The 16,218-nt window shown below is 42.6% G+C and overlaps 1 protein-coding gene across 10 annotated transcripts in view; it reads left to right on the forward strand.

The window, feature by feature from the left end:
• TCF7L2 (transcription factor 7 like 2) overlaps nt 1–10,135 on the forward strand; it is a 174,072-nt gene extending 163,937 nt beyond the window's left edge. For 3 of the 10 annotated variants that reach the window (XM_083866451.1, XM_083866453.1, XM_083866456.1), the window contains 3 exons: nt 371–419; nt 2,853–2,925; nt 7,870–10,135. In XM_083866451.1, the coding sequence (XP_083722577.1) occupies nt 371–419; nt 2,853–2,925; nt 7,870–8,299 (552 nt within the window). In that variant the 3' untranslated portion in view covers nt 8,300–10,135. Of the gene's footprint in view, nt 1–370; nt 424–964; nt 1,016–2,192; nt 2,266–2,852; nt 2,926–7,869 lie in introns of all 10 variants that reach the window. The other 7 variants (XM_083866459.1, XM_083866460.1, XM_083866457.1 and 4 more) reach the window with 5 other exon arrangements.
• Nucleotides 10,136–16,218: the final 6,083 nt, after the last annotated feature.

The following is a 16,218-nucleotide window of genomic DNA, read 5'->3' on the forward strand; positions in this document are numbered from 1 at the left end:
GAAACTTCTGCATGCAGGAGTATACACATGTCAAATGCTTTTGGCTTCATGATGATCTTAGCTTAAAAGTAGCATCTTGTAAGTCCTTCTGTCCCCACCCCATGGCCTTGGTGGGTGTGAGCACTTGCGGAGCTGCAGTGAGGCTGTCTGAAAAGTCACAGGGTGGGCAGGCAGAGTCAGTCCCGGGGTGCAGCATCTCCTTGGGGCCCCCCAAAGTTCCCTGCACCGGAGGTGAGCCAGTGTCACACTTCAGTGTCCCCCCTTGGGAGCTTTCTGCTCCAGGTGCAGACTCAATGCTCCGTGCCCCCTTGCAAGGACACTTGTTTGGGGTTTTATTTTAATCCTTCTCATTTGTGTATGTTTTCTGCAGGGAAAGAAGAAGAAGAGGAAAAGGGATAAGCAGCCAGGAGAGACCAATGGTAAGTAAAGATAAGTCTAAACCTCTTGCTTAGTGGAAGTGTGGCAGTCCTGGTGTGACCCTTGTAGGTACGGGGGAGGTGGGCACAGGTCTCCTGGTCTCAGGGGAGCCAATCCCTATGCTAGACAGCTTATTTTTTTTTTTTTTTAAATGCACTCCAATTATCCACGCGTTACCGCCCTCCTAAAACTAGTAACCCAGCCATTGCATGTCAGAGCCTCCTCGTGTGGCAGTAGCTGAGTTTGTCCGTGTAGTTGCCGAGCCTGTACCCGCAGAGCCGTAGCTGGAATGCCTGTGCCATCGTTTATCCGGCCGTCCGCTGCCTCCGCGTGCGCGTGTCCGTGTGCGTGTGCTATTAATTTGGGCTGTCCCTGGATGTCCTGATGCATGCCTTACAGTGGTAAATCGCACCCATCTTAAATTAAGGAGGTTTGCCATTCTATATAGGAAATTAGAAATACTGCATAGGCAATCTCATAGTCGACCTTGAAGAAGCCCTAACTTAGTTTTTTTGAAGCCTTTGTATAATTTGTTCTTTTTTTTCAGAACACAGCGAATGTTTCCTAAATCCTTGCCTTTCACTTCCTCCGATTACAGGTGCTAACGTCATTTTGAGTCATTTAAAATAGTTTATAAACTGCTTTTTAATTTTTTTTCCTGCCATTATAGATTTTAACATTAAACACTTATGACATTAAGAAAAAAATACCATCCACACGTTTTGATAGTGTTTATTATCTATATATCTTTATATCTATTATGTTTGATAGTATTTTTTAATTTTGTTTTTTGTTTTTGTAACAATTGCTATTAAAACATAATACAGTAAAAATAACGCAAGAGTTGTACTAACTGTGCAAATTGAATATGCAGTATTTCTTTAAAGAGACTGATAAAGAATGGAAGCAAGTCAGTAATGAACCTCCTTAATCTAATGGCATTTTTCATGGCTCCCACTAAGTCTTCTCACATTAGCATGCATACGCATTTTTTTATTCTTATATTAGTTTTGGATCTTTTTTTTTTCCTTTCTGCTCAAGCCTATTCATTGCAATTCACTGGCTGTACTAACTCAGCACCTTGCCATGCTTTACGTTTTATTTTCTGGCTGATACTAACATACTCATTCCGCAACCTGCTTATTCTTATCCATTCTTTTAAATACAAATTAATGAAAACAAGTAAATTGAATGTTATTTCAAAAGCTGCATTATCCCAGGAGATATAATTTCTTTTTTTTTTTTTTTACTTTCTTTTTTTTTTTTTCCTCTTATTTTGTATCTGAGTTGAAGAAAAAAGCATGTTCAGGATCTAACTTTCATACTCAGCTTCTTTTCTTCCTTTTTCCCCTCTTCTTAAAAAAAACCAAAAAAACAAAAAGAATTAAAAAACCCAGCCCAAATCAATCTTGCCTGAAACATCCTGCTAGACCAACCACAAAGACTTTCCTCTACCTGCTCTCTTAAAAGGAAAAGAAACAGTCCTTTATAAAGGGATACTGCAGCTTTAATTGCAACAGCTAATCTCAAGAGTTAAATAAAAATGTAATTATCACTTTTTTTTTAAACTTTTAAATCAAAAGTCAATATTTGCAATTAATAACGAGGACATTGATTTTTATTCCCTTTTTTATTTTTATTTTTCCTTATTTTTACCTTTCTCTTTTTTCTCCCCTTTTCTCTCTTCCTCTTTCTCTCTCTCTCTCACTCCCCCCTCTCCCCTTTTCTTTTTTTCCTCTCTCCCTTTTCTGCTCGCTTTTCTTGAACTCATTCAGACCTGAGCGCTCCTAAGAAATGCCGAGCGCGCTTTGGCCTTGATCAACAGAATAACTGGTGCGGCCCCTGCAGGTGTGTATAGTTTTCCCAGACTCGCTATGGCTGATTTGCAGCTGGTTTATTTGGTACTTTCCCCTTTTTTTCCTGCCTTGTTGCTTTGTAGCTCTGTGTTGTGATCTAGAAGACACAAGGGAGTGGGACACTGCCATCAGTAATCGTCTCTCCAAAAGGGTTTTGCTTTTTTTTTGTTTTCTTTGTTGGTTGGTTGGTTTTTTTTTTCTGCCTTCCTCTTTGCTGCTGCTAGCCAAAAACCCACTGTAAAACAGCATCAACCTTAAGCCCATCTGATCCGTGGCTCAACCACGCTCCTGCCTTCCAAGCCTCCACCCAAGGAAAGTCATTCCCAAAGCCCTTGATAACGTGGCACTGAGTGCGGTACCAACACCACACAGGCTCGTGGCTGTGTCGGAGATTTTTTTTTTTCCCCTTTGGCTCGTTGTGAAAGTCCTGTTTTCCTTCCTGCCCTTGGTACGAGGGGAGATTACCAAATAATACGGAGGTGATTGAAAGCTGAACATAGCTGTAGCTAAGATGACGCAGACCAAATGAGCTCTATCCACCATTGTGTTGTATTTTTTGTGTTTACCTTATGCTAACAGATGCAAATACTCCAAAGAAGTGTCGGGCATTGTTCGGGCTTGACCGACAGAGTTTATGGTGCAAACCATGCAGGTATAAAACTACCCATTAGGCCTTTGGGGAAATAAAAGCAATCTGTCCTCTTAGTGCATTTGTGTGATTTTATTTTTTTAATCTTTTTTCCCCACTCCCCACCTTTCTCTCTCCCACAGCATCAATTGCTAATAATCTTTGATCTTTGGAATTTCTTGCTAATTTAATGCCATTTTCTCTCTTTCTTTACCAATAACCTCTCCCTGGTGGTAGAACTGGGAACAAGAAAACTCAAAGTCCTTGAAGCTGGCAATTTTTTGGCTTCTTTTTTTTTTTTTTTTTGTTACTTTTTCCAGATTGTCAGCAAAATTAACGTTTAGCTGGATATTTCTATTTTGTCTTTCATTTGGGTCTATGTCCCCTGCCTGCAAAGGCTTTTTAAAAAGATTCTGGGATCTGCGGCACTACTGTTTTTCTCGTTATTTGAGATGTAAAAGCCAGTGTTTACAGCTTATATTGTATTTATTCTTTTGGTATTTGAAAAATTAAACATCTATCTGTTGGCTTCTATGTCTCCGTAAGGTTTATGTGGATATAATTTTTTTTTAATTATCTGAAATATTTTTTTCTAATCCCAAAAATACATTTTTTCTTAAATTTTGTCCCAACAAGTGAGCTGTAAACGTCTGAGCTCTAGACAAAACTAATTAAAACTTTAGTAGCACAGTTTCCAGCATTAAAAGGAGATGAAAGACATCAGAGAGCACAAATTCCGGCAGCCCATGTTCTACTGGAGTTTAATTCCATGTGTAACTCAGTATGTACTTCTTTCTTGGTGGAGGGATACCGAGTAGTTCTTTTCTCATTCCTTTTTCCTTATATGATCGCATTTGGTTAAATTTGTTGTTTCTTTATTCTGATACAAGCAGTCTTTGAATTTGGAATATTATGATGGTAGGTATTTCAACCCAAACCACACTCTGTGTGTAGTGATTCCTCTCCCACATTTTCCCCTCTTATTCATGCCAGTCCCATGTGCTCCATCTCATTTAGAATGTAGCTCAGACGTCCATCGTATTTTGTGTATGCACGCAGTCTTGTCTGTGCTTAGTGTCGAGGAAACATGGATTGAGGGTGGTGGTGTGTGTCAGTGTACCAGAGGAGGCACCAGAAATGCCTTCTGCAGGTTGTGTGTTGTCCTGTTTGAGACGCGGGGTGCTGGGGTTTAGGTGTCAGTACCAGGACATGTGTTAAATAGACTGGGAAAGCAGTAGTTTCTTAGTGCTTAAAGGGAAAGGGGTTCAGTCCAGAAGAGCTGAGTAGCTAATTCACTGTGTCAGGAGGCTCAAATCTCATGCTAGCCAAGGACTGCAGTGCTGTGTTTAGTTAGGCTCTATTCTGTGGTTACTTTGCTGCACACTATCGGCAGATATTTGTGTAGTCTAGAGATAGAGTATGTGAAGCATGTCAGGCTCTGCATGCCAAGTACCAGAACTGGGGGCACATCATGTTTGTGTTGCTTTATCTTTTCCTGGCTGCTTAAGTAAGCAACATACTTCTAAAACTACATTTTATCAGCAAGGAAACTTTTTATTTGGTCTGTACAGTGCTTAGGTTACTTGTGAAGCATAAACCCTCTCTTAACTTACACCAGATTTTGGTCAGAAGTCTTTTCAGTGCAGCAGGGACAACTTCAGTGGTATAGCTGATAGTTTTGGATTCAGAGTCAGCTGCTTTTCTTTTTGTTTCATTTTAGTTTCTTGTTTTGTTTTTTAATGCATGGAGGCATTTTACTACTAGGTATTAGAGCATTTCCCTCCTAGTTCTGGTCCTAACCATTATAACATTGCATTTGCTAGCATGGTAGCATTTTGTAGCACAGCTTAGGTAGGTCCTAAAGATATGCAGTTTGCTACTGTGGTGAAAACTGAGATATCTTTGCCCACAGCAACTGAATAAACCCTTGGGAGTCTTATGTGGCTTTTACTCATTGCAATTGCAGCATTACAGTGCTGTTCCTGGTGCTGTTCCAGGGCTAGTTTCAAGGGCAACACAAGTGGGGTCAGGTCTGTTGGTGTTTGCCCTACTGATGTAGCAAGTTAACACTTTCAGAGCAATGCACAAGTGAATAATCCTCATTAGTGCTTCTGAGGGGATGTATGTAGTATTTTTCTTCCATCCTTTAGGGAGAGCAAGACTGAGGCACAAGTAGTTCCTTAGACTTTTATTTATTCCCCCTCACCAGAGCTGCCTGATGGTCTTCATATCTGCCAAAATTTGGCTTGCATGGTTTGGGAGTGTGCTCTCTGGACCTTTTGTCCCACTTAACCCTGACAGATACACAATCACAGGTAACCCATGGTGTGCTTGGCTTGGCACACATTGCAGAAACGTCTTCCCCCTTGAGCCATCATAATTTAAGTAAATCTTTTTTTTCAGACTACAAGTGGCCACTATTAAAGAATTTAGCAAAAGGAGCAATATGCTCTCTTAATCCTAGTCAAAGGAAAATTACTTCAGGTAGCAGAGCAATGGGTTTGGTTTTTAAAAGGTTGTTAACTCTGCAGTGTCAGAAAGTCAGGTAAACCTGGTTTAAGGCTGCTTTGCAATGGGAGCTCTTTCTTTCAGACCACAGAACTTTATATAATATTAAAAAATAAATTTGAAATGTTGGCATACTAGATTCAAACTGCCTCCAGTTAAATAGTCCACTGCCCTGTAGGTTCAGAGCAGTCCAGTTAAAGGACTTTTGGACCCACATCAGTGAGGCAGGCAGAGCTCGGGTATCTGCTTGCAAGTAATTTTAATTTGGGGATGGAGAGGGAGTCCTGCAGTCTCCAGATTGTAAGAACCCATCTTTCCACACAAGTAATATTGGTGAGCTTTGTGGAGCTTAACTGTACTGCTTTGCCACTGGAGCGGTACAGAAGGAACTGTGGCCCTAGTAGTGCTGCACAGGTGAAGTAGGAAGTGGTGAGAGAGGAGAGGGGAGAGAGAACAGCAGAACTGTCCTTAGCCAAGAGCCAGAAATCTCCAGTGTTGTTTGTTGATGGTAGAAGAATTAACAAGGTCTGTTTTGAGCCCACCAAATTAATTTTTTTTCCTGTCTTTTAACGTTGCTCTAATAAAGCATGGTTTACAGCCTTTACTTTTATGCTGTCTTCTATCTTTCCTTCTTTCTTTTTAACATTTAAGTTGCATGGTTGTCTGTAGTTTTTAGCATGCATTGATCTGCAGGCTAACGTGGTTAAAACGCTAATAGCCCTAACCCCTTACCTTGCCATGTGGCACATGGAGCAGAATCTGAGAGCAGACCTGAGTCACTGGAGGAAGGGATATCACAGCATTGTTCCCTCAGTGAAGCTGATAAAAGATGGGGTGCTGGGGTTGTTGTTCCCTTCCTGGCTATGGGAGATAATAGTTTTAATAGTTTAACTCCAGGATCAAGCTAGTTTGATCTCCTTTGCAGATGAGAAGCATCTGTCCTCATTGCCTCGAGGGCAGAGCTCGGTTTAACCTAGTCAAATGCCATACATGGGGGAGAACACTGGCCACCAGCAGGGAAGCTGGGGCACCTATTGGAGTGGGGAATGTCCCCAAGTGACACTCAGCTGCTGTGCCATGCCCAGGCACTCCCTCTGTTGGAGTTGCAGAGCTGGGGTGATGTATCCACTGGAGGGGGAGAGCAACCTCCTCCTTCACGTTGGTGGCTTTGTGCAGCTTAGCTGAGCATCCAAAGTTCTTGTGGCAGATCTGCTCTAGGCAGGCTTTGCCCTGTGCCTTGGACTTTGTGACAGCACTTCAGCACTTCCCATGGGAAGTGTGATTGTGGCTAGGAGGACTGGAGAGCCAGCATGCTTAGGGTCAAGGTGGCCACTGGACATCATTCTGCCAGATGCTGTGGTTGTTTGCCTCATTATTTCTGTTCTACTGCTAGGATTGTCTTGCACATACTTGGCAAGAGAGATGGTGTGAAACTGTCATCTGTTTTCATTGCTCCTTTACATTATCCAGTGGACAGAGGGAGGAGAAAAGATCTCTGTCGGGTCACTTATTTATTTGAACATGAGCGACTCTTGTGAGACTCTCATATTCCCTGGTGTGAAATAAGATCCATGTTGCTCCTCACCTGTCGTCGTGCTCTTCACCTATTGAAATTGGATCCCACTCTGGAGTTACATGGATGGCCTCTCAGAGGAAAATCCCCAAAATGCAGACAAGCAGCTTCCCAAATCTACCACTCTCCCCTAAAACAAAAAGTAAAACTGAGTCGATTTAAAGCCACAACCTGCAGGCCATACAACCAGTTATTCTTGTTATTTTGGATCATACTCTGTTTTTCCTGTTCTTTTCCTATTTTTTCTTCTGTTTGCTTTGTTTGTTCGTTTTGTTTTTATTTCCCCTCTCTCTCGTTCTCTCTGTTATATATCCCTCCTGTCTGACTGATATTTCTGGATTTGGTGTGGTTCTTAACAGAGGAGAAAGCAATGAGCAGTAGTTTGCAGCCGTTCTTGCCTCCCAAGGGCAGGGCATCGTAAGAGACCACAGGTGACACAGATGTAGCTATAGCCCCATTGAGTTGGACAGCGTTATGGGACACCTTGAGATACCATCAGCTACCCAGGGTTTTTATTTTAGGAGGATTAAATCGCTTTTTAATTTTTTTTCCCCATTGAGGAAAGTTTGTAGATTAGAACAGTGGGCTCTAAAACCCATTTATCTGGTTTTCTGATTATGAAAATAAGGAAAGAAGGCGGCCTGAAGAGGAGGGGGATGAAGAGACAATTAATTGGTGAATCCTTTCCAAATCTGTTAGCCGAGGGGAGGTTCCCGAGCGGGCTTGGTGCCGAGGACACCCTGCCAGACTCCCAGGATGGCACGGGACGCCAGGGTGCCACCTGTACAGAGCCCAGAGTAGCTGATTGATGGCTCTTTGCTGTAGATTACTGTCTCCCATCAGCATCTCCGCCCTTTATTCACAGATAACTCTCTCCCTGTTTCTAGGAGAAAAAAAAAGTGCGTTCGCTACATACAAGGTGAAGGCAGCTGCGTCAGCCCACCCTCTTCAGATGGAAGCTTACTAGACTCTCCTCCGTCCTCCCCTGCCATGCTCGCCTCCCCCTCCAGAGACTCGAAACCACAGACTGAACAAACGCAACCCCTCTCGCTCTCATTGAAGCCGGACCCGCTGGCGCACCTGGTGATGATGCCGCCGCCATCCTCGCTGGCGCTCGCTGAGAGCGCCGCGAGCAAGCCCGGCGCCCTGCCTGCCGCCAGCTGCCCCAACGGGGCCCTGGACCACCCGCCGGCTGCCCTCCCGCCGGCCGCCGCCGCATCCCTCGCACAGCCCTCGACGTCCTCCTTGCATTCCCACAGCTCGCTGGCGGGGACACAGCCCCAGCCGCTCTCCCTTGTAACGAAGTCCTTAGAATAGCTTTAGCCTCGTTAGCCCTTTCGGTTTCCTTTCGGGGGGATTGAATTCTGTTGGTATTTGGGGTTTTGTTGGGTTTTTTTTTTCCTTTACTTTTTTTTTTTTCTTCTTGTTGTCGTCCACTGTTTGTTGTCGTTTCTCGGTTTCATTTTTAATTTGTGCCATGTGGCTACATTAGTTGATGTTTTATCGAGTTCATTGGTCAATATTTGACCCATTCTTATTTCAATTTCTCCTTTTTAAATATGTAGATGAGAAAAGCCTCATGATTCTGCCAAAATTTTTATCAACAGCTGTTTAAAGTCTTTGTAGCGTTTAAAAAATATATATATATACATAATTGTTATGTAGTTCCAATAGCTTAGTTTTAAAGACTGATTTTAAAAATTAAAAAAAAAAAAAAAGAAGCAATTTTGAAGCAGCCCTTGCCAGAGGCATTGGTTCTTTATTATTTGTATTAAATACGAGCTTGCGAACCAATCATTTTACATCTGGTTTTTAAACCTTTAAGGGCATAACGAATGCGGTGCCGCTACTACTTCTTTTTTTTTCTTCCTTGTGTGAAACAACCTTTATTGTGATGTTACTTGTTATTGTTTAAATGTACAGAAACAAAGGGTTAAAAAATGTGTTAATATACCTTGTTCCATGGTGTTGTTCTTTTTGGGGGAGGGGATGCTACTCAACAATTAAAAGTATCACAACGCTATTGGACCAGTAGTATTTATTGCTTTAGAAATTGCTTGTTGTATCTGTATGTTGTCCCTTTTTAAATGTTTTTTTCTTCTTTTTTTTTTCCTTGAAACATTGTATAAAGTTTTTTTTTTTTTCCTTTAGTGTAAGCATCCTATATATAACAACTCATTTGTACAAGGTTTTTAAGTTTATATATAAATGTGTATATATATATTTTTTCCGGGATTTTGTTTTTGATTTCTTTTTGTGATTTTTTTTTTTTTTTTTTTTTTTTTTTTTGCTATATGAAATACGGTTGCCACCAAATGGACGTTCGCAGATGCATTTTTTCAAGGATCAATAGTGTAAAGAATAAAATTGCTTTAAAAGCCATTACACTCAAAAAGACTTGAAAATTTAGCAAGGGAATTTTTAGCAATGCTGTTTGAAAAATAGCAAGGTCCAAGTGTCTCCCGTTCAGAACTGCAGCTGAATCCCCTGTGACATTAGGACTGTAGGCTGTGTGCAAAATTTTTATGTGCCAAAATTCTCAGTGACTTTTAACTTTCTCCCGACAACTTTATTATTTTTTTTTAATGCTGTAAATTTTTTGTTCATCATGTTTTGCTGTGATGTTACATAGGTAGATATGTATGTAGTTTTAATGTCACCTATAACAGACGTGTTTGGTAGCAGATTGTCCGGAAAGCATTTAAAATGAAGAGGTATAAACCCTTAAGGGCCAAATTCTGTATATTAGATTATTCATAAAAGGAAAATCAGACTGCCACTTTTATGTACACTTACTACATACAGGTAGGTAGCAAACTTAAAACAAAAAAAAAACCTAGGCATGTTGATGTTGCAAAAAACGCTGTATAAAGCTGAAAAATTGTTCATCTGTTCATTCAGTGCCATTGTAGTTGACATGAAGCGATTGTAAAACTGTCTCAGATTTTTCTCTGGTTTATTAAGATGCTAACTATAACATTTTTTGTGAATACTTTGAATGTTTCCTAACAGTTGTGATGTTACTGTTCCGTTTTATGCTCTTATTCCGATTTTCATTTTTAATGGTTTGGAAGCCATTTTTTGTAATGAATAAATGTTCATGCTGTACAGTATCTGTAGCATGCAGTTCTGGATTAATAAAAGCAACTTAGTATGTGCAGAGAATGGCTTGTCAACTCATTTATGCGTTGACTGCATCTTATCTGGCTGGAAAGATTTGCAGGCCAACTGGAAAACTTCCTCAGAAAAAAAAGTGTGAAAATTTTGGCAAATTGCAGCCGACTCTAGTTGTCAGAAATCTCGTTTGCTTTGGGTTCCCATGGAATCCATTTGCACCAGCCTTCTCCCTGCTCAGCGCACTTTCACATGAGTAGCAGTGGTTAAAGATCCTTTTTATTTAAAGCAAATGGCACATGATTTGGCAGAGGACAGCATGTGAGCTGTGGGAATATCCTTCCATGTGAAGTGAGCCTGACTGGTGGACAGGAGACCAGGGCTGGTGATACTTTTAATTTTAATGTATTTCTGTTCAACCTGGCAATCTCACAACATGGGGCTGGCGCACTATAAAGGTCACACAGGAGAGCCCAGATAGCCCTAATTAGTAAAGTCCTTCTTTTGGCCTTAGACTTTGTCTCCTTGACAGACTTGAGTCCAGTTTTGCATATATTTTTGGGTTTTTTTAATGCAATGAGCCCTTGCAGCACAGCCTGCTCTTGGTTCTGAGAATCCAGCGTCCACCTGATAGCAATGCCTGCAGATGCTGCAGGATGGGGGTGAATTTATATGCAAGGATTCTTATTATGTTGTTGATTTGTTTGGGCTTTTTTAAGTAAGTGGAGAATTAACCTTCATAATTCCCAGGATTCTTTCTCAATTGGATGTCACAATAGGGCCAGTCATCTTGGAAAATGTCAGCCATAGTAATTCCTACAGTGGCACTTGAGGAGAATGGAGTGTAAAGGTGTTGAAGCAGGTTTGTTCCCTGCTGTTGTGCAGGTGCATTGCTCAGGTGCTGCACTTCTGTTTGGTTGGTCTTGGCAGGCTCTGCAGAGACCTGGGAACCAGCACTGGGATGGTGCTGTCCCTTCCTTTGGGGTCCACTAAACCTGCAAAAGTGTTCATTGACTGCAGAAGGAATTTCCTTTGTGAGGGCCTGGGAGGTGCTAAGTGAAGTATTAAATAATGTGTAAGCAATATACAGTACTTAAATAGCTAATATTTAATTATTAGTTTACCAGACCACCCTTTTTTTTTTTTGTTCAAACACATTAGTAAAGGACAATATACATGAGTATTGTTTCTTATGTCCTATTAGAAGGATTAAGTCATGGTGAATTTTTTACCAAGCTCCATTTATCTCTCTTGATCCAAGGCCTGATGGTGGTTTTGTTGTGGTCTGACACAGTGCTGCCCTTGACCTCAGTGGAACATGTTCCCTCATCAACCACGACAGGCACGTGGGCAGCGTGGGTGGGAGAGGGCTCTTCAGTGGGGGAAAGGACATTGCTGCAAAGCCTTTGTGGAAGATGCCAAATTTTGCTGTTGTTGGTAGCCAGTAATTTGAATGCAGTGCTCAAATTACTCTCTGGCTAGTTAAGGTTTCTAGGGAGTTTTTTACTTCTTTTTCCTAAGTGTTTTGACTCTTGCTAGAGCATGGCCATCCATCAGCTCGACACATGTGCTGCATCTCTGCTGGGGATAGCTGCTCTTGTCTAAAGTAAGGAATAGTGCTCCAGGGAGATCTTTGAATACCATGATTCAAAGTAGACACCATCAAGGTATGATTCATATATTCAGGAAAATACTGTGTTCTTTTCTCTCTGCTTTATTAGGCAAACTTCGGAAAGCAGAGTCCTAAAACACCATTCCCCTGCAAATTAGTTTTCCTTATGTGTGTGTGGTAAGAGGCATGTGTTCCAAGGGTGCATTGAAAAGGGCTTGTGAATGGTGGATAACTCGTGCTGGGAACTTGTTTGCTGTGGAAAACAATTGTATATCCCTGGGAAAGCAACTGCTTGTGTTTCCTGCAGGTTGTGCCTTGGCTGCGTTTCTTTGAGGGATTACTCTTTCAGATTTGCCTCCAAATTTCCCTTGCTTAGAGGAACTGAGCTGGGTCAAGGCTCCTGGAAGAAAATTAGCATTATTTATATGTTTTTCCTTTGTGTCCAGGAGTCCAGGTACAGTGGAAACGTGGTGGAAAGACAGCCCTTTATATACACTGTAAGTGTAAAATAGGCTGAGGAGCAGGCTGATCACCCCCAGATCCACACCAGTGAGGGCAACCACTAGAGTGGAGTCGTGACAAAGTGGCATGGTCTGTTCTCATCCAGGGCTGCCATGGGACAGCACAGGGCCCTACATACAGTAGGTAATTCACTGTAGCTATTGCTTCCATCTGTTTTTATGGACTAAGGCAAGGAAGCAAGTCAATGTATTGCATGTTCGGGAGACATTTATTTTCCATTAGTTCTGTAAATCTCATTTTTCACTTAGTGTATGGAATTTTAAAAAGTTTAAGCAATTGCTGACTCAAAGCAGTGCCACATGGTTTTATGCTTTGCTTAAAAGAAAAAAAATGGACAGGCAGGAAAAAAGAGGAATCTTTAGAGTCCTGTTCATTTCATTAGACTATAAAAAAGACGTAAAAAGAATTAACAGTAAAATGGTTGCATGGGTCATTGCAACAATAATGAAAGTTAATAATATTAATATCAATATGATTATTATTAATTGCAAAAACAATAATAATAACAACAACGTGCATGACACTGCTGCCCACGTATGTATGGCATACACATAGGAGAACTTTACCACCAAAGACTGGAGGAAGGTTTTGGATGCTGTTTTGGGAGAGGTGCTCTGGCTGAAAACTAAGTTCAGTACAGGACAGAGACTGATCTCAAGTAATCTTTGTTGGACAGGATGTCTAAAATTTTTTGAGCCTTAAAACTATGAATACTCAAATTTTCTCAGAGATTGTAGCAATTGCTATGTTATTTAAAAAAAGGGTAGACAGTTACTTTGGTATTCATTTTAAGATGTCTCTGGAAAACATCTTGAGACTTTTGAGGCAGATCAGCTACAAATTATTTCATTCCAAGCACCCATCATTGACAATAATGTCACCAACCCATTTAAGGACCCTTTGAGGACTGTAGTCTTCCAACCCCTGGACTGATTTTCTTCTGGGATCAATCAAAAATATTAACTCATGACTTTCATCCATGTACTCCAAGTTGCTCTTTTTCTGAGGTTGCAAATGCTTTTAAATTTGAAGTGGGGGGATATTAATCTGGACCTCTAAGGCAGGGGAGAACACGAAGTCATGCTCTCTGTCCATCTGCTTGACCCTCTCCTGATAATTCTTGAATACTCCAGCATTTTGAACCAGATTTGACAGCAGCAGTGAAACTCGCAGAGATGATAAAGTCCCTCTGAGTTCCAGGGAAATCTCTGCCGGCACTGAGAAGAGAGGCTTTCCAGATCCAATGCTGAAGAAAAGGCAGGGAGAGCTCAGCTGTTATCCATTCTCTCTGGCAGCATCCAGATGGCCAATTATCACACATCTACTTCTGGACCAGCATCTGCGCTCCACTGCCCAGCTGGCAGGCTGAGAAGATTAGGTAGGAGACATGGACAGCGTTGGGATGTTGGAGGGAACAAGGGAATGAGTTAAGGGTATAGGGAAAAGTGGAAATACTGCAGCTGCAATATGTAATATTATGTAAGATTGCAGTGGGGAAGCAAGGGGAGGGAAAGGACAATGGGGAGATAGAAGATACATCTGCAGGACACCAGGCCCTGCTGATGCTCCTGCTCACAGAGCAGAGCTGCTCTGGAAAAGTCAGTGCTGTAGGGTTATCAGCTCCTTGTCTCATTCCTTCAGCTCAGCAGCTGGCATCAGCTCACCAATGGGAAGCACAGCCCCATTTGGGAGGTACCTGCTGGCAGGGGCTTGTGATGCCCTGGCCTGGACACCACCAGAACAGTCTGCAGGGTGGGAAAGTTTCAAGGTGTTTGCACAGCTCTGCAGCATGGGGAGGACTGGAGCTGGGTAAGCAAAGCAAGAAGGGTGGGGTTTTTTTCAAGAAAGAGAAAAAGGATTATTATCTTATTTGCAAACAAGCCCATTTGTAGTAGCTAGTTGCCAGGCATTAGCAAACACCCTGGTTTTAATCTCCATCAGAAATTGCCTCCTTTGCTCTCTTATTTTGTGTTCCCTTTTAAATATGCTGCTGGGGTATTTTTGGATCTAACTATATCTTTTTAATCTGTTCCACCCACCCCTTTTCAGCCCCCGCTGCCTCCCTGCCTGCTCCTTCTTCAAACTTATATAATGGCACATTATACAAAATAGCTAAGCAGGTGGTATTTTTAAAGACAGTGAGTGAGCATTTTTTTGGCCTAAATTTGGAACGAAACAGATGGATTTTAAGACTCTGCTTTTTCTATGAATAGTAACCGTTGTTCTCCACTGCCTTAAACACCAGTTTCAAGACCACCTCCAGCAACCAATCAGCACACTGTTATTTAATTATAACAAAATTCTTAGCTCTGTCTGCTGCTGCATGGGCAAGTGGGGGACACTGGATCAACTTCTGGAGCCAGGCAGACTTGCCAACAATAATTTTCCTTTTCCCAAAGGGCTGAGGGGGCCTGGAGCGGGTTCCAAGTTCTTCCTAAACTGGCTGTTCAGTTTGGGCTCCCTGACAGAGTGCTTGAAAAGGGTTATAGAAAGGCAGATAAATGCACTTCTTGTTGCAAGCTTCCCTGACAAGCCAGGCCTCCAGAACAGTGATCTCATTCCTGCCTTATTATTGGTGGTGCCAGATTTTTTCCATTAACAGGTAATTGAGTCAAAACTAAAATAAGCAAAGTTTGTTTTATCCAATGCGTTCTCTTGCTTGCTTGTGAAAGAAAAACACTTTAGAGAGGGGTTTGCTTTTAATGTTCATGGAAATGTATTTACATCTCAAAGATTCCTCCCTGCTCCAGTGTAATTAACCTGACTGGTCTTTTTGTTATTGTTGTTTTGATTTTTAAAGCAAAGATATTGGTGAAGCTTAATTCATTTTTCTAACGGTTTGAATTCCCTGGGAGCAGCAGAGTTGAAGCCGCCCATTCTGTTCATGGCCACAAGTGCTGTCCAGCTCCCGTGTGTGTGCATTCACGCTGTGGGCTTGGCTTCACCCCTGGCCCCACAGGGGAAGCAGGAGCAGGATTCCTACAGGATGATTCTGTGCAGCATGTCCAGGCTCACAACGAGCCTTCCCTTCCAGAGAGGCCACGGGGACCCTGCTGGGACCAGCCAGTGTCTTCTCTCCTGACCCAGCAGGGACACGACACTGCTGCCCACGAAACACGCATGATCTTGCTGAAGATCGTTCTTTGTTTCTCATCCTTGTGTTTGTGAGGGCCAGGACTTGGACTCAATGATCCTTATGGGTCCCTTCCAGCTCAGCATGTCCTGTGATTCTGTAAGTCCTCAGCCAGCAGTTTCAGGCGTCCCTGTGTTGCCAGCAGGCCACTGCTCCCACTCCTCACCTGCAGGAGAGCCAGCCCTGCCCTGGGTGAACAGCAGCAGTTTAGCAGGAAACAGCAAGCAATGCTGAAGAACAGAGAAGTTTCATGCTTGTGGTTTGCTGTTTTGCTTCTGTTTCCAGCTGTCTGAGTTAGGCTGCTGCCTGCTTTGCCCTTGTGAAGGAGGTCACGATCTCCAGGGCCTGGGCGCTTTGCACACCCACAGCCTGTGGCAGCCACATCTCCCTGAGCACCCTTCTCCTGCCTTGTGCAGAGGGGTAGAGGGATGGAAGGGTCAGTAGAGTGGGGGAGATTGAGCAAGGAGGGTGCCAACCTCAGGCTGTGGGATGGGGATGGTGGCGTGTCCTGCCGCAGCCAGGCCGGGGCAGCGGGTGGCTGCAGAAGTGCTGAGTGTGGCAGTGGTGTCGCCTGCCAAGCTGCCTCAGCCTCGCTTCCCCTGGGCTCTCTGAGGCCAATTACCAATTCACAGAGTCTGTTTCAGCACAAACAAGACCTTCAAAGAGTTGGGAGCCTTTCTGTTTTGGGTGGTTTTTTTTAATGCCCTCCTAAAAAAAAAAATGAAAGCAGAAAGGCCCATACTTAAAAGTCAAGTAGATAATTGTTTCTAACACGAATTTCAAACATTGTCTCTTCCTCTGGGCAGGTAGTGCTGGGTCAATTACCCTGACTGCCCGATGGCAAACTGAGACACA

This window comes from Zosterops lateralis (genome assembly GCF_965231275.1).
Source record: "Zosterops lateralis genome assembly, chromosome: 8".
Taxonomy (NCBI): Eukaryota; Metazoa; Chordata; class Aves; order Passeriformes; family Zosteropidae; genus Zosterops; species Zosterops lateralis.